Source organism: Neopelma chrysocephalum, unplaced genomic scaffold (genome assembly GCF_003984885.1).
Source record: "Neopelma chrysocephalum unplaced genomic scaffold, ASM398488v2 Primary Assembly neopelma1_96606, whole genome shotgun sequence".
Lineage (NCBI taxonomy): Eukaryota > Metazoa > Chordata > Aves > Passeriformes > Pipridae > Neopelma > Neopelma chrysocephalum.
The window spans coordinates 420,250-448,230 of record NW_020925251.1 but is presented as its reverse complement, the minus strand read 5'-3'; the positions used below and the strand labels follow the sequence as shown (position 1 = coordinate 448,230).

Below are 27,981 nucleotides of genomic sequence, written 5' to 3'. Positions count from 1 at the left end.
ATGGCTAGCACATTCTGTCGTCTCCTGGTTGGCCGTGCAACAGCTGCATTCTTTGCAACAGCAGGCACAGGGATCCTAACCACTGGATACCTCCTCAATAAGCAAAATGTTAAGGCTGCTGTTCAAGAAAAACGAAAACTCTTCCCTCCAAGGTAAGCCCTTTGGGTTAAGTAGTCAGCTGAGCATAGCACCCAGTTCACTGGGCTAGGCATAGCATTTAACTCTTTGGAGGAGGAAGATCCCCATTAAAGCTGCAGACTACCTATTCCCTCATGCAAACATACAATCTATGTTTCTGCATATGGATTGTTAACTGTCAACCTAAAACCCAGCATCCTTTATTAATAACCCCAGTTTTAGATAGCACTGACAATGGCCTTCAAGGACAGAAAATAGGGATGTGAGATCATATCAACACACTTACAAAAACATAGCCAAACAATGACAAGCCTGAAAAATGGTTCAATTTTTAGGCAAAGCACCAAATCAGTCCTTATTTTATCTTGTCGGCTCTTGAATGCTTTCAGTGTCTATTGAACATGCCGATTGCATAGATTCTAATATTAGGAGCCATAAAAGTATTTTAATGATGCAAATAGTAAAGAAATTTCTTACATAACTACTGTATTTGAAGTATTCCTAATTCTGTTTAAAACCTAGTTGGTTGATAATTAAAAACTAACTACAGATATGTAAGTTGACTTTGCTGACCATATTTGTGAAAAAAAAAACAACAAAACCAAACCAAACCACCCAAAAGAAAGGACCAGGCTTTGACAGACTTTTTTTTTTTTTTTACATGGCAAATAGTATCTTAGTTCAAATAAACTCTTATCAAACTAATGGGGTTGTGCATAAAGCAAATTTATCAAAACAAGGTAAATGTGATCTGACTCACAAAAATGATTTACTAAAGCATAATGTCATTTTCTCTGCTTTATTATACTGTACAGCTTTTTGTAAATAAAACCATTAAAAGAACCCCAGATACTGTAAAATAGTTAGATTCCCAGCAGATATAGATCAGACAGTTACACTGATGTCCACGAAGCTGCAAGAATATCTCAGTTCAGAATGAGAACTCTTATCCAGTTAAACATAATTAATTTCCTACTTGAACAAAAAAATGTTAGATTTTAATTTTCAATAAGTGTCTCAGCAGAGATTTAATAGGGTTTAATACACTTTCAAGGATTCATTTTTCTAGTTACTCCAATTGTCTGTTAGTGGGGCTGCCCAGCAGTGCAGTGTGGAGTACTTTGTGTGAGTTCAATATTCCTCCCGTCCTAAATTTCAGTGCAATGTATTGTGATGGGTTATCCTTGGCTGGCTGCCATACACCCGCATAGCCACTCTCTTACTCCCCCTCCACAGCAAGACAGGGGGAGAAAATAAGATTAAAAACCTCATGGGTAGAGATAAGGACAAAGAGATCTCTCACCAATTACCATCATGGGCAAAACAGACTTGACTTGGGGAAGAATACTTTAATTAATCCCCAATCAATTGTAACAGAGTAGGATATCGAGAAATAAAACCAAAACTAAAATCACCTTTCCCTCACCCCCCCCTTCTTCCCAGGCTCGACTTCACTCCTAACTCTTCTGTCTCCTCCCCCCCAAGTGGCATAGGCAGGGATGGGGAATAGGGGTTCTGATCAGCTCATAACACTATGTCTCTGCCACTACTTCCTCCTCACACTGTTCCCCTGATCCAGAGTGGGTTCCATCCCATGGGATACAGTCCTTCATGAACTTCAATGAGGATCCTTCCCAAGAACCCAAGAACAAACTGCAGTTCTTCAAGAACTGCTCCTGCACGGGTCCTCCACAGACCACAGTTCCTGCCAGAAAACCTGCTCCTGCATGGGCTACTCTCCATGGGCCGCAGTTCCTGCCAGGAGACTGCTCTATTATGGGCTCACCATGGGCTGCAGCTTCCTTCAGGGCACATCCATCTCCTCTGGTGTGGGATCCTCCACAGGCTGCAGGACAGCCTGCCTCACCACAGTCTTCACTAGGGGCTGCAGGGGAATCTCTACTCTGGCACCTGGAGCACCTCCTCCCCCTCCTTCTTCAGTGACCTTGGTGTATGCAGGGTTGTTTTTCTCACATCTTTTCTTACTTCTGTCTATCACAACTGCTATGGCAGTGTTTTTTACCCTTTCTTAAATATGTTATCACAGAAGCACCACCAGCTTCACTGATTGGTGCAGCTTTGGACAGTGGTGGGTCCATTTTGGAGCCTGCTGAAACTGGCTCTGTTTGAGCATGGAGGCAGCCCCTAATTTCCTCTCACAGAAGCCATTCCTACAGCCCCCCCCCAAAAAAAAATCTTGCCACATAAACCAAATATATGTATAAACCAAGAACTAATTATATTTTTCAGCTATGCTGTGTACTACATATTTCCTGATCGATGAAGTAGTTTCTTAAACTAGCAAGGATTACTGTTTAAAGATATCATATTAAGTGCTTATATTTTTTTTTCTCTTCAGTGCAGACTATCCTGATCTCCGCAAACATAACAACTGCATGGCTGAATGCCTCACACCAGCAATTTATGCTAGGCTAAGGGACAAGATCACTCCCAATGGCTACACCCTAGACCAGTGTATCCAAACTGGGGTTGACAATCCTGGCCATCCTTTCATTAAAACTGTGGGTATGGTTGCAGGTGATGAAGAATCCTATGAGGTAAAATATTTTCACGTTATCATATTTGTTTCAGTTTGTATGGTATAGTTCTCAAGAGCTCATTATATGAACACATTCATAGTAGAATATGGACTCCTAAGAAAAATTGTATCCCAGATGATATATAAAGGGCAGGCCATGTACGTTTTCCCTACTCTTTATGAGGATTTGAATGCTATTCTATATTAGGAAATGCATTGAATATGAGGCATTGCTAAAGGAGCCCTCTACTGCACTCAAAGTCAATAAAATGTGGCTGCTTGGGAGCAATCCTCTATTTGCCTCCAACAGCTGCTCTCTTTCCTAATACTAAACATAGTTTATGGAAAAACAACAAAAGACATCAAAATAAAGGTAATATGGAAATTGCACTGTAAAACAGCTGAGGCAGAACTGAAAAGAAAATGGCTTCTGTGAAGTGCCAGGCATCTTTCAGCCATAACTATTGGACCATGACAAAAACCAAAGACAGTATTAGGATGGAAAAAAGAAGAAAATCCTTATTTTTATTTACCTCTGTGGTCTGCTTCCTTCAGTCTACCATACAACAGTATCTATTATTATACAATCTCTTAATAGTATCCCAAATGCTAGGCTGCTGGAGATGAAAGAAGACATCTGGTATTCTGGGACAACCAGATTCTGTGATTTGTTTTGCTTATTTAGACACGGTGTCTGCCTTGAAAAGCTCTGCTAGAGTTATTACTGCACAGCAGAAGGAAGGTGTGATTGTGATCAGTGTTGACATACCTGTGCTAAATGGTTCTAACTAGCACCAGTAGTCAATGGCAGTGAAGACAGGTATTCTTATATGACCTAAGAACAGGGCACAAGCTGCCTGGGGACTGAATGTGTATTTTAGTTGCTAATAAATCCTGAAATTTGATCTGGTTGCCACCACATCCAGTACCTATCTGTGGTAACTAGAATAAGCTTGTAACTAAAGTAAGCACTGTTTAGGTCAAAATGACTGAAATCCACAACCGATAATCTCACAGAATCATAGAATCAACCAGGTTGGAAAAGACCTCTGAGATCATCAAGTCCAACCCTTGATCCACTACCACCATGGTTACTAGACCATGGCACTAAGTGCCACATCCAGTCTCATCTTAAAAACCTCCAGGGACGGTGAATCCACCATTTCCCTGGGCAGCCCATTCCAATGCCTGATTACTCTCTCTGTAAAAAATTTCTTCCTAATATCCAACCTAAACCTCCCCTAGCAGAGCTTAAGACCATGCCCTCTTGTCCTGCTGCTGGTTGCCTGGGAAAAGAGACCAACCCCCACCTGGCTACAACCTCCTTTTAGGGAGTTGTAGAGAGTGATGAGGTCTCCCCTGAGCCTCCTCTTCTCCAGGCTAAACAACCCCAGCTCCCTCAACCTCTCCTCATAGGACTTGTGCTCAAGTCCCTTCACCAGCCTTGTTGCTCTTCTCTGGACCTGCTCCAGCACCTCAATATCCTTCCTGAACTGAAGGGCCCAGAACTGGACACAGTACTTGAGGTGTGGCCTCACCAGCGCTGAGTACAGGGGAAGAATCACTTCCCTGGTCCTGCTGGCCACACTGTTCCTGGTACAATCTCCCAATTTATTGTTAGGAGACAGAGGATGAAATTCCATGTTCTGCTTCTAAGATACAGGAGAAAGAGCAATTGAGAAACTCATGGCAAACTACTGGTAGTTACCCTCTGCTACATAAACAAGAGATCTATTGAAAATAGATCAGGTTTTGAGAGATAATTTTTTCAGAGACCAGTTTTCAAAGATACAATCCACATATGACCCTTCCTTTTATATTTACCCCGTCAGCACTTGCTGACATCCATGACTGTCATCCAGGAGCTGGTACCAAGGGATTTCCCTTGTGACTGAAGTTAGTGCATTAAAATGTTTCTATCATACTGAAGACTTTTTGTAGATTCTCTTGACTCCATAGGTATTTGCTGAGATTTTTGACCCTGTCATTAAAGTGAGGCATAATGGCTATGATCCATGCACAATGAAGCATCACACAGACCTGGATGCATCCAAGGTAGGATTTAAATAAAATAATGAGATTCGGTGCTGCTCCTTACAATGATAATATTGAATGTAATAGTACTTTTTTTACCCTGATCCAACTCCAAAGAAATTAAAGAAACTGGCTAAAGAAACTGGGATGCCACAAATTACTGAAATGGCGCATCCCACAGGGAGTATGTCTAAATGAAGCAAGCTCTGGTTCTGTCCTTTTTTATTGCAAACCTGTTAGTTTATAGCTTAGGTTTGCTGGGGTTTTCAGCATCTGACAAAGGACAAACCAGGTTAGCATCTGCATGGCCTTTCTTTCTCTTCCTTATTGTTCTCTTCTAATTTCCTTTCTTTACTGGACCACTTTCACCTGACTACTGTAGTGTTCACCTGACTACTTTATTCAATTACACCCTGACATTATGCAGAAGTGTCAGAGGCATAAGACTGTGCAAAAGGAGCAAGCCAGGAGCCAAAAGTGATAGCAAGACAGGCAAAACAGTGGGCTCACCAAGGGCACATTTCCACAGTACCCGAGCAAGAAGAGAACAGGTAAACCAGGTTCAGTCAACAGGCCAATGATTGACAGAAAAGCCCATAGTGACAAGGCAAATCTGAGGTCAGGTCAGTGAGGCAGGGTCAGGATAAACAAGGTACAAGGCCAGGCACAGGCACAGGCACACCTACAAAGTAGCTCAGGCAAGGACTGAGGGTGCCTTAGATTAAATGCAGCTCAAATCAAGGTATAAATAGTGCAAATGAAACTTCTCACAGATCTTTTTCAGACAACTCTTTTCAAAGTTGTTGGATTCATGGTTACACAGGTGTACAATATCAGAGCTGGCTAAAACCCAGTGGAGAGAGGGTGAAAGAGGTTTGCAGAGCTCCTTGGTGCACTCATGGCCCTAACAGAAGTTAGTTGCATCCTACCTTGTTCTTAACAGAGGGATTGATCTCAACTGTTACAAAACATTTGGGCCTCTGCCTAATGGCACTGTGAACCTGTTCATGAGCTAAAGTTAACCATGTATTTAAGGATCAGAGTGAAAGCATTCCCCCCTCCTGCACACACATAGTCAAGTCTTAGCCATTGCTTAATATTTCCTTCATCGTTCAATAACGGTGTTGATTAGCATCATCTTGGTCTTTCTTCTTTCAAAAGAACTTCCATACCTGGCCTTCTTTCTGTGTTCATATCCATATTTCCAAAAGCTGCTCAGATCTTTTTGTATTCCATGCTGGAGATAAGAAGGATCAGCTGGTTACTTTGCCACATTCAGTCAGCAAAAGAACTTTGGAGTTCCTAAAAAACCCCTTAGTATCTGAAACACTGAGGGGTTCCTAATGTTTTGTGATATCTAGGAAAAGTCATGTTCCCTGGGCAGAAAGATGACCCATTTTTGTATCATGGGGTTTTTAAATGGTGGCATACAAAATGGGGAACTGTATGTAAATTAAAAAATATTCTTCCTTCAGATCACCCATGGTCAATTTGATGAGCGCTATGTCCTCTCATCACGTGTACGTACTGGTCGTAGCATCCGGGGCCTCAGCCTTCCTCCAGCTTGTACCAGGGCAGAGAGAAGAGAAGTAGAAAATGTTGTAGTCACTGCTCTAGCTGGACTGAAAGGAGACCTTTCTGGAAAGTACTATAGTTTGACCAATATGTCTGAGAAGGATCAGCAGCAGCTTATTGATGTAAGTATAGCTCCATGTGACATGTAGGACTTTTGCATGTGAATAAGAGCCACATGTACACTCAGAGAAAATGCAAAATGAAACTGATTTGGAGAAATTAGTTCAAATGATATCTACACATTTGGGATCTCTAAGGTCAAGGGTAGCAAGCATGCAGTCTAAGAACCAAATTCTCAATGTGACACACACACACAGATCATGATATTCATAAATTCAGAGTATAATTTGACAGAAAATAAAACACAGGGACATGAATGTACAAGCATAAGTATTTTAGTTTAGGGTTCTTTAAAAACAGTTGTTGGTAAATCAGGATTTCTACTACAAACAATGAATTGTATCTTTAGTTAGTCCTTTGTTAATTTAGCAACTCTCAATTTCATCAAATAGATGATATATCTCCAGAGATTCCTCTGACAAAAGGGACCTCCAGAATCTGAAAGACCATCCAATTGCAATTTAAAGAAACTTACAGCAAGGATGACTAACTAAAGATAAAAGTCTCTGAAAGCATTAAGAGAAAGAAAGAGTGAGAGAGAATGTGTGTTTGTGTGTGTGTGTGTGTGTGAAAGAGAGAAAGCTTCATTTTCTCATAGGAGTAGAGTGCGGAGAATTATACCTCTCCTTAAGTTTTGAGGAGACATAAGGTCCCTAGTGTTAAGTTTGGTCTTGCTTCCTTGCCTTCCTTTCTTCTTTTCTTCTACTCTCTGTTTTGCTATGGGTAGATCAAATATTTATATGAAAATTATTCTTACAAAGTCTTTTTAGATTTTCATGTGTGTAGTGGGTTGACCCTGACCGGATGCCAGGTACCCACTAAAGCTGCTCTCTCACTCTCCCTCTGCAATTGGACAGAGAAGAGAGAAAAAAAACAGCTAAGGATTCATGAGTTGAGATAAGAGCTGGGAGAGGTCACTTAGATTACCTTCACAGGCAAAATAGACTCAAAGTGGGGATAGTACTTAAATTTATTACTAACAGGATAAGAACCAAAGAGTGAGAAATAAAACAGTCTTAAAAACACCTTCCCCCCACCCCTCCTTCCACGTTCTCCCTCCTCCCCTGCAGCGGTGCAGGGGGATGGGGAATGGGGGTTGCAGTCAGTTGTTGTTTCTGCTGCTGCTTAGAGAGAGGAGTCCTTCCCCTGCTCCCGTGGTGTCCCTCCCATGGGAGACAGTCCTTCATGGAACTCTCCAGCATGAGTCCATCCCTCGGGCAGCAGTTCTTCCCAAACTGCTGTCCTGTGGGTCACTCCTCCACGGGGCAGTCCTTCACGAATGAACTGTACCTCCGTGGGTCCCCACAGGGGCCAGAAGTCTTACCCAGGAAAAACCTGCTCCAGTGTGGGCTTCCCTCTCCATGGACTGCAGGTCTTCGGCAGGACCCTACTCCATCCTGGGCCTCCCACGGGGTCGCAACCTCCTTCATGCATCCACCTGCTCCAGCATGGGCTCCTCCATGGGCTGCAGGGGGACAGCCTGCTCCACCATGGTCTTCACCACAGGCCACAGGGGCCACAGCTCTGTCACCTGGAGCATTCCTCCCCCTCCTTCTGCACTGACCTTGCTGTCTACTTTGTTGTTCCCATGTTCTCACTCTGCTCTTCCCTGGCTGGAATTCTTTCTGTGCCACAACCTTCTGTTCTTAAATATGTTATCACAGAGGCATTACTATTACTCCTAATTGGCTCGACCTTGGCCAGCGGCAGGAAGTCCATCCTGGAGCTGTCTGGCATTGATTCCACGGGACAGAGGAAGCTTCTAGCAGCTTCTAACAGAAGCCACCCCTGTAGCCCCCCCGCTACCAAAGCCCAGACACAGAAACCCACTACATTGTGTTAACAAAAAGAGGTTCTTAACTTAGAAGCTCTGCTTGAGGGGTGGTACTGGCAGAAAATAAAATAGCTGTTAATTCTGGTTCCAGTGCAGTTTGAATTAGGCCATGGCAGATGGTAGGACTGTGTTTCCACCACTGGGGTGGTCAATTCCAGGTGTACTGGATGCCTCTCCAAGTGAAAGTGAACTGTGGCATGCACTCTGCTGCCAAAGACATTGAGAAAAATGGATTAGCGGCATCATTTGTGGCATACCACTGGGCTGCCTTTGACTCCAGTTTGCATAGACTTTCTAGTGTGTCTGCTATGGCAGCACTCAGCAGTGACATGACTTTATTCAGGCCATGATAATCTACTGTTACTGTCCATTCTCCATTAGACTTTTGGACTGACCACACGGGGTTCTTAAAGGATAAGTGGGTCCTGCTACTCACTCATTGCCTCTCCAGTAGATGAATCAGCTTATGGATGAGTCTCAGTGCGATATTGCAGCCGTTGCACCATTGTAGTAGCAATTAGCACCTGTTGTTCTTTGACCTTCAGCAGCCCCTCTCCAAGAGACTGGGTAAGGTAGACAGTTGCTTAATTTCCTCTGTCTCCAAGGCAGCTACACCAAAAGCCAACCGACACCCTTTTGTGTCCTTGAAATACCCTCTCCTGAGATAGTCTATGCTAAGGATTCATGGAACCTCTGGGCCAGTCACAATGGGGTGCTTTTGCCACTCATTCCCAGTGATGCTGATTTCAACCTCCAGTCAGCCATTGGAATCCTTCTGTCACTCTGGAAATGCAAATGGCTTCTGCCTCTGCATAGCTTGATGGCATTAGGGTACACAGTACAATTTCTTCCCATATGATCAGGAGGTAGATCAGCCCTTCCACTCAGCCTGGAAAACTGCCCACTGGAGCCTGGAGCTGCAACTTTCCTGGAAGAACCCCCTTTTGTGATTTCTTTTCCCTGCAATTCCTGTACCTGTGCCTCTAGGATCAAAGTAGATTTTCCATCCCTCTTCCTCATGTCCTCTCTGTGGTTCTGCAAGTAAAACCCCAGGGTACCCCATGGTGTGTACCTTCTATATCCTCCCTCTTGGGTGGAAGAATGCCTGCTGTTAAAATCTGAGATGTGGGTCTGTACAGGTGGGGAGTAGGACATATCCTCTCTGAATTGCTGAAACTCCCTGAACAGTTTCTCTACAGTCAAGATGATAGAGGAAGAGATTTTGTCGTCATATTCCTGGAGTTGGCAAGCCACTTCATTTACCGTTGCTGGCGAGACATCTCTCCAGCTTATTGTTGCCAATAGGTTAGTGTTTGATGGTGGTGCGCTCCGTAAAAATTTCCACCACATGAGTCATGTGCACTGGACTTTGTCTGGATCTGTTGGTAACTGTGCATTGTTTAGGTCAAAATAAACCAGCTCCAGCATGGCTAATTCCCTGAGGTACTGGATACCTTTCTCTAATGCAGTCCACTTGCCTGGGTGACATATAACATCTTCCTTGTGGGGCTACTTTTTCCTCACTCTTGATAGGAGTTGCCTCCAGAGGCTAAGGACTCCTGTCACTCTTCCAATCGCCTTGTCAATGCCTGCTTCCCTAGAAAGTGATCCCAGCTGCTTGGCTTCCCTACCCTCTAATTCCAAACTCTTATCCCCATTATCCCATCATTGGAGCAGACATTTAATAATGTCCTCACCTGGATGAAGGGGACCCCTGGTGGTCTAGTGGTTAGGATGCGGCACTCTCACCGCCGCGGCCTGGGTTCGATTCCCGGTCAGGGAACTCCCCCGGGCAGATGGAGCTCATCAGCCCTGTAAGGCCATCCATCTAAGAGAAGGTCACTCTAAACAAACCTACGTCCTGAGGACCTCACTGCCATTGTCCAAGCTCGCTTGGCCCCGGCAGATGAACCTTAGGATTAAAGGGTGGACTCAGTTCAGTGCATGCTGTGTCTCACCTAAAAAATCCATTGCGCAGGCTCGAAAGGTAAAAAAAAACCTTTCCCAAAATCTTCGTTCACGAAGACTGGCCATACACCTGGATGACAGCTGAAATCTTTTAGTATATCCCACATCTCACTCAGGGATAAGGATCAAGTGGTTCTTTTGTTCTGTCTCTTCCTCCTGTTCCTGTGATGGCCCTTCTTTGTTCTCCTTGTCATCCTTTACTAAACAAGATGTCTTTCACATCCAATTCTTTTTGTGTGTAGGGGCGACTGATACCAGCACAGGTTGGTTCTCTGGTTCAGTGGCAGTGTCTATCACGGGGTTTGGAGTAAGCACAGGACCTGTCACTGGGGTTCGAGTAGCCACAGTGTCTATCATCAGGGTTGGAGTAGCAGCAGTGTCTGTTGTTTTGTCATCAAATCCAGAGACCTTCTCTTCCCCCTGAGGGTACTGAATAGTGTAGAACAGGGCTCTGTAGGCATTAGCCAGGCCCCAGCACTTTACAATTATTTGTGTCTCTCTGGAATTGCCAGGGTGACAGCATACTTTTTCCTAATATTTTACTAGTTTTTTAGGATTCTGCACTTGTTCAGGGGTTCCAAAAGGATGGAAGTGACCACTCTCCTAGGTACTTGCCCATACTGTCCCACACCCTGCCATTCATAACTATACAACCTTGAGACAGATCTCTGGATGATGTTCTTAAATAGTTGTTTAACCTTAAACAAGACCTGAACCATATTCAGCAACATGCTGTTTCCTAGCAAAAGGACTGTATTGGTTTCAAGGGTATTCAAAGGATATTTGAAATCTGTGAAGTACTCAAACACTACTGTAATCAGCCTGGAGAAAGAAGGAAGGGAGGAAGGGAGGAAGGAAGGAAGGAAGGAAAGAAGGAAGGAAGGAAGGAAGGAAAAAAGATAGGTGTAGGAAGATATCTAGCCCATAGGTTGACTCTCTGGGAGAAAAAAGGCAAAAGATGTAATTATTAATAGTTCCCAGTAAATGGCTCCCAAAGTACAGAGGTGTTGGCAATGCTGAGTGCATAGACCACCTTAGTTTCACCACCAGCAAGTCTACCATATCATAAGCCAATACTACAAAGTACACTGCAATCATAATCTGAGCCCAGGTCCCAAGGACAATAAATATACATAGGGAACACATACAGCAAGTAAGGTATTACATAAAAAACCCTGAGAACAAGCACAACAGCTCTGAGAGCAAATGAATCAACATTGTGACCAACAGCTACTAAACCAATACAATGAATGCATATAACAAACTTGTTTTAACATGGTATTGTCAGATCTGCCATTATCTCAACCCTTTGTGTCCCATACTGGGTGCCAAGAAAAGTCTGTCATGGTTTAACCCCAACTGGCAACTAAGTACCATGCAGCTGCTCCTCAGCTGCTCCAACTCCTCTCAGTTTATACACTGAGCATGACATTCTATGGCATGAAATATCCCCTTGCCCAGTTTGGGTCCGCTGTCCTGGCGATGCTACCTCCCAGTTTCTTGTGCATCTCCTCACTGGCAGAGCATGGGAAACTGAAAAGTCCTTGACTTAGGGTAAGCACTACTTAGCAACAACTGAAACATCAGTGTGTTATCAATATCATTCTCATACTTTCAGTCAGGAAGGAATCAGGTTTGCAAGCCATGCTATGGGATTTAATTGTATTGATTACTTCATATTAAATGCATAAGACAGTGTTAATAAACTTCAATTTTGTTTTGTTTCTCTTTCTCTGTTTGTCTCTCTCTTTCTGGTCCCATTTTGGTGTCCAGGATCATTTTCTCTTTGATAAGCCAGTGTCCCCTTTGCTAACATGTGCTGGGATGGCACGTGACTGGCCAGATGCCAGAGGAATCTGGTATGTTGTGTGACGCATAGAAGCATGTGTCATGTTTAAAAATATATATTACAAGTCTCCTTGCTTCTCCTAACCCCACAGCCACTCTACACTGATACTCACAGCATGTTCAGTTTGTTTTTTAAATATTGTTGTAATGTTTTAAATGATTAATTGAAAAAAAAATTAAGACCTTTATATTCATAAAGGCAAAGACACAGCGAAGATGCGAGGATTGTTGAAGTGTTAGAAACCACAGAAGAGCTTGAAAACAGTCACAAAGGAATTAGGGCTTCTCCCACAATAAAGGTGATAGGATCAATAGCCCAACTGAAGTGCATCTACACCAATGCATGCACCGTGGGCAACAAATAAGAGGAGTTGGAAGCTATTGCACAGCTGAAAAACTATGATATAATTGCAGTCATGAAAACATGGTGAGTTGACTCACAGAACTGGGGTGCTGCAATGGATGGCTATAAACTCATTAGAGGGGACAGGCAAGGAAAGAGAGGCCATGGGGTAGCCCTGTATGTAAGGGATTGTTTGGACTGTTTAGGGCTTGCCAATGATGATGAAAGGGTCAAATGTTTATGTGTAAGAACCAGGGGAAAGGCTAACCAGGCAGATATCCTGGTGGTCTTCATCCAACCAGGATGAAGAGGCAGATGAAATATTCTATAAGCATCTGGGAGTAGTCTCTCTCTAGTCCTAGTTCTCGGAGACTTCAACATACCAGTTGTCTGCTGGAAATACAATACAGCAGAGAAGAAACAGTTTAGGAGGTTCCTGGAATGTGCAGAAGAAAACTTCCTGACACAGCTGGAGAGTGAGCCAACTGGGGAAGGCACACCCGCTGGACTTGTTGTTTGCAAAAAGCGAAGGAATTGTGGGTGATATGATGGTTGGAGGCCATTTTGAGCACAGCGATCATGAAATGATAGGAGTTTTCAATTCTTGGGGAAGTAAGGAATATGGTTACCAGAACTGCTACCTCAGGCTTCTGGAGGGCAGACTTTGGCCTGTTTAGGGGCCTGGTTGAGAAAGTCCCTTATGAGACAGTCCTGAAGGGCAAAGAAGTCCAGGAAGCACAGCTAGAACTTAATTGGCTACTGCCATAAAAGACAATAAAAAATAGTTCTGTAAATACATTAACAACAAAAGGAGAGCTAAGAAGAATCCCTATCCTTTATTGGATGTGGGGGGAAAACATAGTGACAGAGGATGAGGAAAAGGCTGAGGTACTTAATGCCTTCCTTGCATCAGTCTAATAGCAAGATCAATTGTTCTCAGTGCACCCAGTGCTCTGAGCTGGAAGACAGAGACAGGGAGCAGAATGAAGCCCCCATAATCCACGGCGAAATGGTTAGTGACCTGGAACACCACTTAGACATACAAAAGTCAATGGGGCCAGAAGGGATCCTTCCAAGGGTACTGAGGGAGCTGACGGGAGCACTCATCAAGCAACTTTCAATCATTTACCAGCAGTCCTTCCTAACCAGGGAGGTCCCAGTTGACTGGAAGTTACCAAATGTGAAACCCACCTACAAGAAGGGCAGGAAGGAGGATCTGGGGAACTACAGGCCTGTCAGTCCGACCTTGGTGCACAGGAAGGTCATGGAGCATCATGAGTGCCATCAAATGGCATATACAGGACAACCAGGGGATCGGGCCCAGTCAGCATGGGTTTATGAAAGGCAAGTCCTGCTTGACTAACATGATGTCCTTCTATGACAAGGTGACCTGCTGTCATAGGTTATATAAATCCAAGGGGGAATTTTTCTTCCACTACCCCACTGTAAGAAAGACGGAGTTTGAACGGGAAGGGGGGTAATTAGCTTTTCAAAAGATCTAGTTGGCAGAACCACATTCCCGACTGATGGCTCATCTGAGATCGGAGTGAGGGGGGAGGAGTTTTGCTCTATTGCTGACCTCCTCACAAAGGGGGAGAACAGTTTTTGGGTTTCTCTCTTGAACAGAGACAGGGTCTGTGTGTGTGCATTTGGAAAAAAAAAAGCCTTGAGGTCAGTTTTTCTTGCTCTCGACCTGGTCATTCCTGACCACTCACCTTGGCTTGCTTGCACATTGCCCTTGCCTCCAGCCCGAACCTGCTGCGATTTCATTGGAGAGTTTTGTGCTCACTGGGAGAAAAGGAGGAGCCTTGAAGCACTGTCAACCAAGGACAACAGTGAGTTCCATGGGGGTGGACTGTTTTTTTTCTTTCCCCTTCTTCCACTGGGAGCGGGCCCCCATTTTTTCGGCTTCTCGAGTGATCCGAGACCCCCCCCAGACCCCCCGTACAGTGACCTCCAGTGATCCAACAGCACCCCCTGCCAACCATGATTAGAACCATGCTAAAGGACAGAGAAGTATTCAGACTGTTTCTTTTTTTTTGAAGGGGACTTTTGGGTACAGGACTATTGTCTAGTTGTTTTTGTGTTCTGTTACTGTCTTTGCCAACATACATATATCTTTTAATAAAGGGTTGTTATTTCTTCCTTTTTTCCATAATTCCTCGATTGGAGCCTCTTAATTTTGGATTTACATTTGCTGAGAGAGAGGAGTTTGGTCTATCTCATAACTCATCCTCCTTAGCAAACATTCCAGTCTCTTCAAACTGAGACACCTGCTTAGTGGATGAAGGAAAGGGTGTGGATGTTGTTTACCTGGGCCTCAGTACAGCCTTTGACACAGTTTCCCATGGCATTCTCCCGGAGAAACTGGCTGCTCATGCCTTGGATGGGTGTACTCTCTGCTGGGTAAAAAACTGACTGGATGACCAGGTCCAAAGAGCTGTGGTGAATGGAGTTAAAAGTCACAAATGGTATTCCCCAGGGTTCAGTATTGGAGTCAATTCTTTTTAATATCTTTATTGATGATTTGGATGAAGGCATCGAGTGCACACTCAATACGTTTGCAGATGACACCAAGTTAGGCAGGAGTGTTGATCTGCTTGAGGGTAGGAAGGCTCTGCAGAGGGATATGGAAAGGCTGGATCGATGGGCTGAGGTCAATTGTTTGAGGTTCAACCAGGCTAAATGCCGGGTCCTGCACTTGGGTCACAACAACGCCATGCAATACTATAGGCTTGGGGAAGAGTGGCTAGAAAGCTGCTCAGCAGAAAAGAACCTGGGAGTGTTGGTCAATAGCCATCTGCATATGAGCCAACAGTGTGCTCAGGTGACCAAGAAGGCCAATGGCATCCTGACTTGGATCAGAAATAGTGTGGACAGCAGGACTAGGGCAGTGGTTGTACCCCTGTACTTGGCACTGGTGAGCCCCCACCTCAAATACTGTGTTCAGTTTTGTGCCCCTCACTACAAGAAAGACATTGAGGTGCTGGAGAGTGTCCAGAGAAGGGCAACAAAGTTGGTGGAGTGTCTAGAGCACAAGTCTTATGAGGAGTGGCTGAGGGAATCAGAGTTGTTCAGTCTGGAGAAAAGGAAGCTGAGGGGAGACCTTCTCACTGTCTAGAACTACCTTAAAGGTGGTTGTAACAAGGTGGGGTTTGGTCTCTTCTCCTGAGTAACAAGCAATAGGATAAGAAGAAATGGCTTCCAGTTGAACCAGGGGAGGTTTAGATTGGATATTAGGAGAAATTTCTTCACCAAAAGGGTTGTAAAGCATTGGAAGAGGGTGCCCAGGGAAGCAGTTGAGTCACCATCCCTGGAAGTATTTAAAAGACATGTAAATGTAGCACTTAGGGGCGTGGTTTAGTGGAGGACTTGGCAGTGTTAGGTTAATGGTTGGACTTGATGATCTTAAATGTCTTTTCTAACCTAAATAATTCCATTATTCTATGGTTCTACATAAACAATCATTAATATCAGCAACACAATGTAGCACCATAAGTATGGGTCCTTCTATGGGGTTTTTTATCTATTTTTTCTAATTCAAGATAAAAGTTTGATCTTAGAAAGAGCCTGTGAATAACCATTAAATGAGCATAATGAGGTTAAAAATATGGTCTAAAACTGTATTGTAGCAACACTGGGAGCTAGGAACCATTGACAGTAGTTTCAGGACATTGCACTGTAAATTCCTTTCCCCTTCCCCACTTTTGAGATATGGAATGTTATTTTAATTTCCCAAGTTGAAAGTAATCCTTTTTTTCCAAATAAGCTGGACAAAGAATGGACACAAAACCAGTTAGTATCATAGAATAGTTTCAGTTGGAAGGGATCTTTAAAGGTCATCTAGTCCAATCCCCCTTCAACTAGATCAGGTTGCTCGGAGCCCCATCCAGTCTGACCTTGAAGGTTTCCAGGGATGCAACATCTACCACCTCTCTGGGCAACCTGTTCCAGTGTTTCACCACTCTCATTGTAAAAAAATTTTTCCTTATGTCCAATCTAAATCCACCCTCTCTTATTTTAAAACCATTACCCCTTGTCCTATCACAATGGGCCCTGCTAAATAGTTTGTCACCATCTTTCTTATAAGCCCCCTTTAAGTATTGAAAGGCAGCAATAAGGCCTCCTCGGAACCTTCTCTTCTCCAGGCTGAACAACCCCAACTCTCTCAACCTGTCTTCATAGGAGAGGTGTTCCAGTTCACTGATAATTTTTGTGACCCTCCTCTGGACTTGCCCTAACAGGTCCATATCTTTCCTGTGCTGAGGACTCTGGACCTGAATGATCTGGAATCCTCCTCTGGACCTGTTCTAGCAGGTCCACATCCTTCTTATGTTGAGGGCCCCAAAGCTGGATGCAGTACTCCATGTGGGGGTCTCACCAGAGTGGAGTAGAGGGGCAGAATTACCTCCCTTGACCTGCTGACCACACTTCTTTTGATGCAGCCCAGGATATGGTTGACCTTCTTGGCTGCAAGCACACATTGCCAGCTCATGTCCAGCTTTTCACCCATGATTTGAGTTTTGGTGGGTTTTTTTTAGATCTGTTTCTTATTTTATAAGGTTGATATTTTTTGTGCTCAAATGTAATATTTTTAGAGAAGGGGATAATAGCCCCCAGTACAGTGCACACACACACATCCTATCACATGGAGGCAGCTGTGCAATGCTTAGCATCTGAATGTATCCTGGTATATTTGTAGGGATTACCAGATCATAGAATCATAGAGTCTTAGAATCATAGAATCAGCTGGGTTGGGAAGGACCTCCGAGATCAAGTCCAATCCTTGATCCACTACCACCATGGTTACTAGACCATGGCACTAAGTGCCACATCCAGTCTCATCTTAAAAACCTCCAGGGACAGTGAATCCACCACTTCCCTGGGCAACCCATTCCAATGCCTGATTACTCTCTCCGTAAAAAATTTCTTCCTAATATCCAACCTAAACCTCCCCTAGCAGAGTTTAAGACCATGCCCTCTTGTCTTACTGATAGTTACCTGGGAGAAGAGACCAACCCCCACCTGGCTACAACCTCCTTTTAGGGAGTTGTAGAGAGTGATGAGGTCTCCCCTGAGCCTCCTCTTCTCCAGGTTAAACAACCCCAGCTCCCTCAGCCTCTCCTCATAGGACTTGTGCTCGAGTCCCTTCACCAGCCTTGTTGCTCTTCTCTGGACCTGCTCCAGCCCCTCAATATCCTTCCTGAACTGAGGGGCCCAGAACTGGACACAGTACTCCAGGTGTGGCCTCACCAGTGGGGGAAGTACAGGGGAAGAATCACTTCCCTGGACCTGTTGGCCACACTGTTCCTGATACAGACCAGGATGCCATTGGCCTTCTTGGCCACCTGGGCACACTGCTGGCTCATGTTCAGCTTCCTGTCAATCCAAACTCCCAAGTCCCTTTCTTCCTGGCTGCTCTCCACCCACTCTGTCCCCAGACTGTAGCTCTGCATGGGGTTGTTGTGACCAAAGTGCAGGACTCGGCACTTGGCCTTGTTGAACCTCATCCTGTTGGAATCAACTCAACTCTCCAGTCTGTCCAGGTCCCTCTGCAGAGCCCTCCTGCCTTCCAGATGATCGACAGCCTCCCCAGCTTGGTGCTATCTGCAAATTTGCTGATGGTGGACTCAATCCTCTCATCTAAATCATCAATAAAGATATTAAACAGAACTGGACCCAACACTGATCCCTGGGGGACACCACTAGTGACCGGCCACCAACTGGATGCAGATGTTATAATTCTTGAAAATGAGGCTAAAAGGGATTTTGAGAAGCCTTCTATCTCCTTACCCTAGGAGTGTTCAAGACTTTCAGAGAGGATGTCATAATGTGTACTCTTGTAGAAAACAGTTTTGTGTAAAAGAAGGGTAGGTTTTCAAATCTGGTTCACTGAAATATTTTCCATTCACTCTAACTCAATTTTTTTCTTTCTGCCGGATATTTTGCAAGTAAGACAAGATAAAATCAGGTCTGTTTTATTCAGGAGATTCCTGGATAGTATTTATAATGTTAGTGATTTTTCTGTTTTGTAGTAGAGACAATGTACAGAATGCCTCAGATTTATCATTTCCCTAGAACAAATATTTTCCTCACATTTAAATAGGCACTGGGGAACTAATTGGAAGATCACTGAAATAAAAAATCCCCACAGATTTCCACAGGCTTTTGATCAGGTTTTACAGTTTCTGCTCCCTGACAAAGCAGGTTTAACTTATCAGAATAATACTGCATATGCTTCTGAACATGATGCAGTATTGCCATAGAACAGATTTTTTTTCCTCAGTGTTGTCTCACTCTGCATTCCTTGAAGCAATGGAAAGACTCGTTTAAATAAAGGAGAAACTGAGTCAGGTCAACGTCAATCTCTGGAAAATCCTACCCTGAATATTTGCATGTGATTGAAAATGAGATAACTGGACCTCTGTAACTATAATATCAGGCCACAGGATGCTTGCATCTGTTAGGTTTTGCATTATCAAAGTGTGAAAAGTGAGTTGCATTAAAAGGCAGGCTGCAATTTAGGTTCTCAGTGAAGTTGCAAATTTCATGTGTTTCAAACTTGGTCATATTCTACTGTTTGTGTGTACAAGTCTAATCTTATCAATCACTTTTTATATTCTGTAGAAAGATTGTTGTAAAAGATAGAAAAAATGGAGAAAATCAAGGAAAATTGATCTTGACTTTGACTTAGAACTATATAAACCTAGTCATGACTGATCTGTCTGGAACAAGAGTAGATAACTTCTCTGTAGGCATTATCTTAATTGACAAGCCAGCATCTTTAATGCAGTGTCCAGAAGCAAAATGTAGCTGTTTTCCTCGGAGATATAATTTGACTGACGTGGCAATCCAGTGTTATTAAGTGATATGAAGGGCACTGGGATTTGATTTAGAAGACAATACAATTAAGTAAGGTCATAGGGCTATGCCCCCAGTCAGTTTTTTTCTAACTGCGCAATTTTCTAAGAACAATAAAAACCATCCCCAGTGACTTAAGATGCAGAATTTGGCTTCTCCCTTTGCCTGTTCCCTTAGCAGCTGTACACCCCAACTGTGTTCATGTTTGAAGACATGTTCTTCATATCTCAGTTTCATGGCAGCATGATGTGATCAGAGAAAACTGCTCTTCTTACTGTGATCCGAGAAACCTGCATAATTCCATTGGCATGGGGGATCAAGTTGTGAAAGTAGCTCATGTCCTTAACCATGCAGAGCAATGTTATTTTGCAGTGCTTAACCTCTTCACAGTCCTGAAAGACTGTAATGAAACTACGGATACTGAGAGCTATTTTTCAGGGCTTGTCTTTTGCTTTAAAGCTGCTCATTTTTCTCTCAACCAGGCATAACAATGACAAGACATTTCTTGTCTGGATTAATGAAGAGGACCACACCAGGGTGATCTCCATGGAAAAGGGTGGCAACATGAAACGGGTGTTTGAAAGATTTTGCCGTGGTTTAAAAGAGGTAGTAACTCAATGAATTTATTATGCCTGTTTGTTTATTGTTGGGCTGTTGTCAGCACTACTTAGCGTGATTAACACTGAACTGACATCTCCAGAAGCAACAAAATAAAGTAACACCAATTCAAATAGCAACCCACATTAATAGCAGTTAAAGAAGGAAACAAAAACAAATTGTTATCAGAGTTGTAGGAAAAATAGGTAAAATGTAATTTTAGCTTTTATATCACAATCTTCAGGGGACCCCTGGTGGCCTAGTGGTTAGCATGCGGGACTCTCACCGCTGCGACCCAGGTTCGATTCCCAGTCCCCCAGGCAGATGGAGCTCATTAGCCCTGTGAGGCCATCCATCTATGAGAAGGTCACTCTAAACAAACCTACGTCCTGAGGACCTCACTGCCATTGTCCAAGCTTGTTTGGCCCTGGCAGATGAACCTTAGGATTAAAGGGTGGACTCAGTTCAGCGCATGCTGTGTCTCACCTAAAAAATCCATTGCGCAGGCTTGAAAGGTAAAAAGACCTTTCCCAAAATCTTCGTTCAGGAAGACTGGCCATTATTATTATTATTATTATTACAATCTTCAGCACTGGATGGCTAAAGAAATATTTCTTCTTTTTCCTTGGAACACTTGCTTTATTCCTCTCACTCTGGGCAAAGCAGCTTTCACTCCAGTTTCTCTGGATTTCTAGAGACTCTCCTGTCTCAGGAAATCTCCAACTGCTGTATAGCTCATACAACTGTGCACTCCCATATCACTTCAAAGACACCAGCACAGACCTTCACCTGAAAAAAACCCAAACAAACACCACATGGCAAAGTAGGGAAAGCAGGGAACTATAATGGTTTCTACAGGTATGTTAACCAGAAAAGGAAGATCAAAGAAGGTGTATCCCTCCTGATAAACAGTGCTGGAAAACTGGTAACAATGGATGAGGAGAAAGTTGAGGTACTCAACAGTTTTTTCTTCAGTCTTCAATGGCAACCTCTCTTCCCACACTTCTCCTGTGTATAGACAGCAGGATGGGGACTGGGGGAGTGAAGTGCTTCCCACTGTAAGTAAAGATCAGGTTCATGGCCACCCGAAAAACCAGAACATACATAAGTCTATGGGACCCAATGAGATGCATCCCAGCGTTCTGAGGGAATTGGCTGATGTAGTTGCCAAACCACTCTTCATGGTATTTGAAAAGTCCTGGCACCCAGATGAAGTGCCAGGTGACTGGAAAAAGGGAAACATTGTACCCATCTTTTAAAAGGGTAGAAAGGAGTGTTGCCTTAAGATCAGGAGCAAAGAAATACTCCAGGTAAATTTAGTAGAGATAAGATAAAGAGCAGGTCTTTAATGGAGGCCTTCAGGCATGGGGAATACAGAAAAAAAGGCGTGTGCGTGGTGTCTATTGGCTCTACAATTTTATAGTATTGTCCATCCAATCCCAGAACCATCCGCCCCCCAGATCCTCCCCCAGCACACCCCTCTGGAAATTGAGTCGGGGATCTTAAGACCCCTTTCTTCCTCATCTTCCTCTTCTTCATGGCACGTACTGTCTTTGGAGCTCCTTTAAGGTTCCGGGTTTGAAGGTTGCTTTGACTATGATGGTATCTTGTTCTTCAGGCCTAGGGTGCAAATGTTCTTCAACAGAGGGTGTTTTCTACAATTCTACCTTGAAAAGGAGTCTAAACAAGCCTGAAGAATTTAGAAAATTTGATATGAAATGGGGGAAAAGGGTTTAGTGAGTCCTAAGTACTGCTCTAAAGTGTGAAAGATTTTACAGCTACATTAAAATCTACATTTACTACACAATAACTTCTAAAATCTAAAAAAAGCTAAAAATCCAAAAAGTTCAAAGGGATCAGGAGGACCCTTAGAACTAATGACCTATCAGCCTCACCTCTGCACCTGGGAAGATCATGGAACAGATCCTCTAGAAGCTATACTAAGGCACATGGAGAACAGGGATGTGATTAGAGACAGCCATCATGGCTTCACCAAGGGCAAGTCCTGTCTGACCAATCTAGCGGCCTTCTATGATGGGGTGACAACATCAATAGACAAAGAAAGAACTACAGATGTCATTTATCTGGAATTCTGTGAGGCCTTTGACACAGTCCCCCACAACATCCTCTCTAAAGTGGAGAGAGATGGATTGGATGTGTGGACTGTTAGATGGATAAATAATTGTCTGGACAGTCACATTCAGAGGGTAGTGGTCAACTGCTCAGAGGCCCGATGGACATCAGTGATGAGTGGTGACCTTCAGGGGTCCATATTGGGGCCAGTGTTATTAACAAAGGGATAGAGTAAATCCTCAGCAAGTTTGCAGACAACACCAAGCTGTATGGTGTGGTTGACACTCCTGAAGGATGGGATGCCATCCAGAGGGACCAGGACAAGCTCGAGAAGTGGGCCTATGGGAATCTCATGAGGTTTAATAAGACCAAGTGCAAGGTGCTGCACCTGGGTTGGGGCAATCCCTGGAATCAATACAGGCTGTGGGATGAACAGATGGAGAGCAGCCCTGCCAAGAAGGACTAGGGGGTTCTGGTGGACAAGAGGCTGGACATGAGCTGGCAATGTGCGCTTGCAGCCCAGAATCCTATCCTGGGCTGCATCAAAAGAAGCATGACCAGCAGGCTGAGGGAGGTGAATCTGCCCCTCTACTCTGCCTTTGTGAGACCCCACTTGGAGTATTGCATTCAGCTCTTGGGTCCTCAGCACAGGAGGGACTGAGACATGTTGGAGCGAGTCCAGAGGAAGACCATGAAGATGATTAGAGGGATAGAACACTTCTCCTATGAGGAAAGGCTGAGAGAGTTGGGATTGTTCAGCCTGGAGAAGAGAAGGTTTCGGGGGACCTAATTGCGACCTTCTACTCCCTGAAGGGGGACTACAGGAAAGCTGGAGAGGGACTTTTTACAAGAGCATGTAGTGACAGGACAAGGAGGAATGACTTCAAACTGAAAGAGGGCAAGTTTAGATTAGATATTAGGAAGAAATTCTTTACTGTGAGGATGGTGAGGCACTGGAACAGGTTGCCCAGAGAAGTTGTGGATGCCCCCTCCCTGGAAGTGTTAAAGGCCAAGTTGGATGAGGCTCTAAACAACCTGGTCTAGTGAAAGGTGTCCCTGCCCACGGCAGGAGGATTGGAACCAGATGATCTTTAAGGTCCCTTCCAACCCAAAGCATTCTATGATTCTATGATTATCTGATTGTGGAAGTGGTCCCTGAAGGTAAGTTCAGAGCATCTCTAAGAAATTTTGAACATGTAGTGAGTTTGGGAACATGGAAAAACAAAAGCGCCTAATTGATGCTTTGTTGGCATCTGGGTGGTTCACTGGGATCTGGTATGCTTCTCAGGCATATCCGTGAGACTGAGAAACGTACAGGATTATGGTCTAAGTGACATAGCTTGGGGATGTTGTTTCCATGTTTTCCTCTGCTACTGTGCTTATCTATTGTTCAAGAGAAGTGGACCTCTGGACCTTGCTGTATGAAGTGGTCAGATAGCTTTGGGAACTGTGACCAGAGCAAGTGCATGAGGCAGGAAATCAGGTCTAGTTTTTTATGAGCATATTCTGCATCCTCACAAAATATTGAAATGTCAGAATAGTCCATTATTTTGTATCCTTCTGCAGAATGGAATTATTTGCCTATATTGCAGAGGTCTTGTGAACCTGAACTGGCATAGGTATCTGATTCTCTTCTGACAGTGGTTTTACTGAACTGAAATTGGATTTGGGTCACAGAATTAAGTCTCAGAAGTGTAGCTGAGTGGACAGAATAGTAGCTTATTAAAAGGTCAATAGACCTTTGTGATATTTCCGAGGATAATGATTTCAGTCTCCTTTGTAACTGGATTTTAGAACTACTGACCCTGAGATTAGCTCAGTTGTTTAGAGCATGGTGCTAATAATGCCAAAGTCATGGGTACAATATCTGTACAGGCCATTCACTCAACAGTTGGACTCAATGATCCTTGTGGGTTCCTTCCAATTCAGGATATTCTGTGAATTGCAAAAGCACTTACATTATAGAGGAGCTATGTAGTCTTTTCATAGTGGAAGCAGGGCTGTGAAATTTAAGCATTTAGAAATCAAGTGTCCTTCATCTAGCATCACGTAATCGCCTTGAAAATTATATAAAACTAGGCTTTGACTCCTTTTGTTTGCTACACAGTGTTTGAGATGTTTGGACTTATGCTTTGCAACTTGGCTCTAAAAGCACAAAGGCTAGAAAGTCATTTATACTATAGGTAAAAGCCAGAATTACTATGTAAGCATATGGCTTCATGGGCTAAGGTCATGTGATAAAGTGATAAAGAGCCTTCAAGTTAATGGTAGTTAGAAAATTATGAAGAAATTTTTGTAATATTCACTGGGGAACTTGATGCCTGATGAATGCAAAGGTTCATACCAGAGCCAAAACAGACTTTACTTGAGTATATGTGTATGTACCTCCATTGGTGAATAATGAAGTTCATCATCAACATAGATACAAAGTGAAAAGAATTTAATCTATAAAAAAGTGTCAGAAGATGACAAGTTTGTGTGCATTTCTTTCTTTTTTTTTTCTCTTTTTTTTGCCTTCATAGGTTGAAAGATTAATTAAAGAACGAGGCTGGGAATTCATGTGGAATGAACGTCTTGGATATGTTCTGACTTGTCCTTCGAACCTAGGAACTGGTTTACGTGCTGGAGTACATGTAAAGCTGCCAAACCTTAGCAAGGTACATAAATTGTTTAAAAAGCCAGTGATGTAAATAAGGTCTTCACATGATTTATAAAGAAAAAAAAATGACAGTTTACAGCAATTGGATGTTTTCAAGATGTGCAACAGCTAGGTCCCAGGCATAATGCCTTACTAATTGAGCACACTTGTATTATGAAAATTGTTATATTTTTTATGGAAATTAATCTACTCAGCAGACAGACCCCAAGACAGGTTATAATCCAAAGACAGAGGAAACTGTCTCTGCCTGTCTTTCTGGAGATGGTACTAGATCATGGATAATAACAATAAGCAAAGCAAAAGACAATATGAACAAACCTATTTTTTCTGTTAGGATCCCAGGTTTCCAAAAATCCTGGAGAACTTGAGGCTGCAGAAGCGCGGCACTGGTGGAGTAGACACAGCAGCTGTTGCAGACGTGTATGATATCTCCAACCTGGACCGCATGGGTCGATCAGAGGTAATCAATTTGGTTTTTTCCTTGCTTTTAAACTCAGATCTGCACTGATATGTCAGTTTCCCTCTGATTTCACTATGAATTTAGAGTCACTTTTTAGAGCTATGGCAGTTTTTTCTCCTAGTGAATTTGATCCAATGAAAAGGCTTACACAACAAAAAATTACTACTGTACATACAGTGTTTGTCAAATATGACAAGTTCCTGAGCAAGTTCCATAAGTGTGACTTGCTTACATCATGTGCTGAGGCATTTTGTTGAAAGTGTGCAGGTACTGAAAACCTTTGACTGTGGTAACAGAATTCCCTTGGTACAATGTTTCTCAGTATCACAGAACAAACTTTTATACCCAAATACCTGCTGGAGTACACAGCTATGAACTAGGTGTACAGGTTCTCTCTACAGTGCTGGACATGAGCTAGGTATCTAAGAATCATAGAATCATAGAAACACAGAATGGTTTGAGTTGGAAGGGACCTTAAAGATCATCTAGTCCCAACCATCTCTGCCATGGGCAGGGACACCTCCCACTAGACCAGGTTGCTCAGGGCCCCATCCAACCTCGCCTTGAACACTTCCAGGGAGGGGGCATCCACAACTTCTCTGGGCAACCTGTTCCAGTGCTTCACCACCCTCACAGTAAAGAATTTTTTCCTAATATCTAATCTAAACCTACTCTCAGTTTGAATCCATTCCCCCTTTTCCTATCACTACATGTTCTTGTAAAAAGTTCCTCTCCATCTTTCTGAATGGGGTTCACTGAAGTTGTACACTGGGAATGGAGCTAGGTACTGTACCTTGGACAGGTACCTGATGTACCCAGTGTAAAATGCTGAGGAAAGAAGCAGGATTTGAGGACTAACCCACGCAGGGAATCAGTCACTGAAATCAAGACTGGATTAACATGCAGTTTTCCTTTTAGGATTCAGTCATGCGCTTTCACTGTATTGTGTTTGGCTGGAATGGAGTTAACTTTCCCATAGCAGCCCCCATAGTGCTGTTCTTTGCATTGGTTGCTAAAAGGTGTTGATAACGCACCAGTGTTTTGGCTACTGCTGAGCAGTGCTGGCACAGCATCAGTGCTGTCTCTCCAACATTACGCCCTCCCGCCCCTCAATAGACTGGGTGTGGGCAAGATCTTGGGAGGGGACATAACTAGGACAGCTGACCCAAACTGGCCAAAGGGCTATTCCATACCATATGACATCTGTTCATATATAAAAGATAAGAGAATAGAGGAGGAGGGGATGGCATTTGTTATTTACAGTTTTTGCCTTCTGGAGCAACCACTATGCATGCTGAAGCCCTGTTTCCTGGGAAGAGGTTGTAGATCCCTTGATGATGGAAAGAAGATAATAAAAACTTTGGGGTTTTTTCCATTGCTTGCACATGCATGACCTTTGCTTTTTCTTTAGTAAACTGCCTTTATCTTGACCCATGAGGGTTTTTCCCCATACTATTTTCTCCTCCTCCCCCGAGTCCCAGATGAGGAGGGGAGTGATAGAGTGGCTTGATGGGCAACTGACGTCTAGTCAAGGTCAACCCACCACAGACAGTTAGTCTAAACGGTTGCAGCCAGAAGTCTAGTCCTGCCATCCTACCAACTCCCAGTCATGTGAAAGAACCCCCACTACCCTCCTCCTACCCCATGCATCCAGAAGTTTTCAGGGCTCATGGTACCACTGGATTGGGGAAATGAGTGTGTCTCTTCCCCTCCTTACACCCCCATTCCAATTAGTTTTCAGTTGACTGTTTTCTCATAGGAGAACATAATTTTTGCTTTTTTAGACACACAAAACTATACTAATATCTTAATATCATAGAATAAGTTTTAGTTTCTACAGTTGATGTATGGGTCATCCTCTGCAATTCACTGGTGTCCATTTGCATGCAGTACATTCTTTCTTCTACAGTACTGACTGTATATTGAATAAAGCTGTTGTATTTCATAGAATAGAGAAAAACAGTCTAAACCATCAAAAAGTAAGCATATATGTACAGATGCTTTAAGCATGCTAAACAGTAAGGGAGGGCGCTGCATGATTCTTCAAGTCATTTCAGTGCTACTTATATATCTCATTACTATCCATCAAGAAAATGCAACTCCCCCACTTTCTATAGAAGACAAAGTGCCAGTAGTCTTCACAGTCATTTACCAAATGTCAGACCAATGTTCCATAGCTTTTAAGCCCAAAGGCATTTGGATAAAGGCATTAATCCAAACCTCACAAGATGCTGTTGGCAAAACACCAGAACCTCTTTGCTTACACTGGCATTTGTTGCTTCACAGAGAACTGCCTGGTGACTCAACATCCATGGCAATGCCTTTTCACTTTCTTTGTCCTAATATGTAAATTTTGAGAACACAGCAGATGGGAACCCAAGGCTTTGACATGCTGTAGTTCTCAGCAAATGTCTGGGGAGGATCTTGTACCCTCAGAGTGGTAACATTTGAAATAGGTGTCTAAACTCGTGCCTAAACATTTTATTTAAGCACTTCTGTTTATTTATATAGGGATATGTGTAGGAGCAAAATTTGGTGGAAATTAGGGGCCTATTTGAAAATTTCTATCGTCAGAAGATCCAACTCAGCATGAACAGGAGAAGGGGTAGGGAGAAGGGAATTACTATTGGCTTCCACTGGATCAGTGCGTGACCCATATTCCCTGTGCCACAGCATGTGTGATCTCTGTGCCCAGGTCATGACTGTCCTTGGGTCTGACTTTACTTGCAGCCTTTGTCAGGCCAATTTTTTTCTTCCTCTATTAAAATGTTGCCTAAATCTTTTATTATTATTGTTTTTCTTGTTGTTGTAGGTAGAACTAGTTCAGATTGTCATTGATGGAGTCAACTATCTAGTTGACTGTGAGAAGAAACTGGAAAGAGGTCAAGACATTAAAGTACCACCACCGTTACCTCAGTTTGGCAGGAAGTGA

General features: G+C 43.4%; 1 protein-coding gene across 1 annotated transcript; it reads left to right on the top strand.

Moving 5' to 3' along the window:
* Positions 1–27,981, top strand: LOC113981510 (creatine kinase S-type, mitochondrial). Its single transcript, XM_027708914.1, has 9 exons — positions 1–152; positions 2,498–2,696; positions 4,637–4,732; positions 6,187–6,408; positions 11,982–12,067; positions 19,743–19,866; positions 24,453–24,587; positions 24,924–25,049; positions 27,862–27,981. Exons 1-9 carry the CDS (start codon positions 1–3, stop codon positions 27,979–27,981), a joined length of 1,260 nt encoding a protein of 419 aa, XP_027564715.1.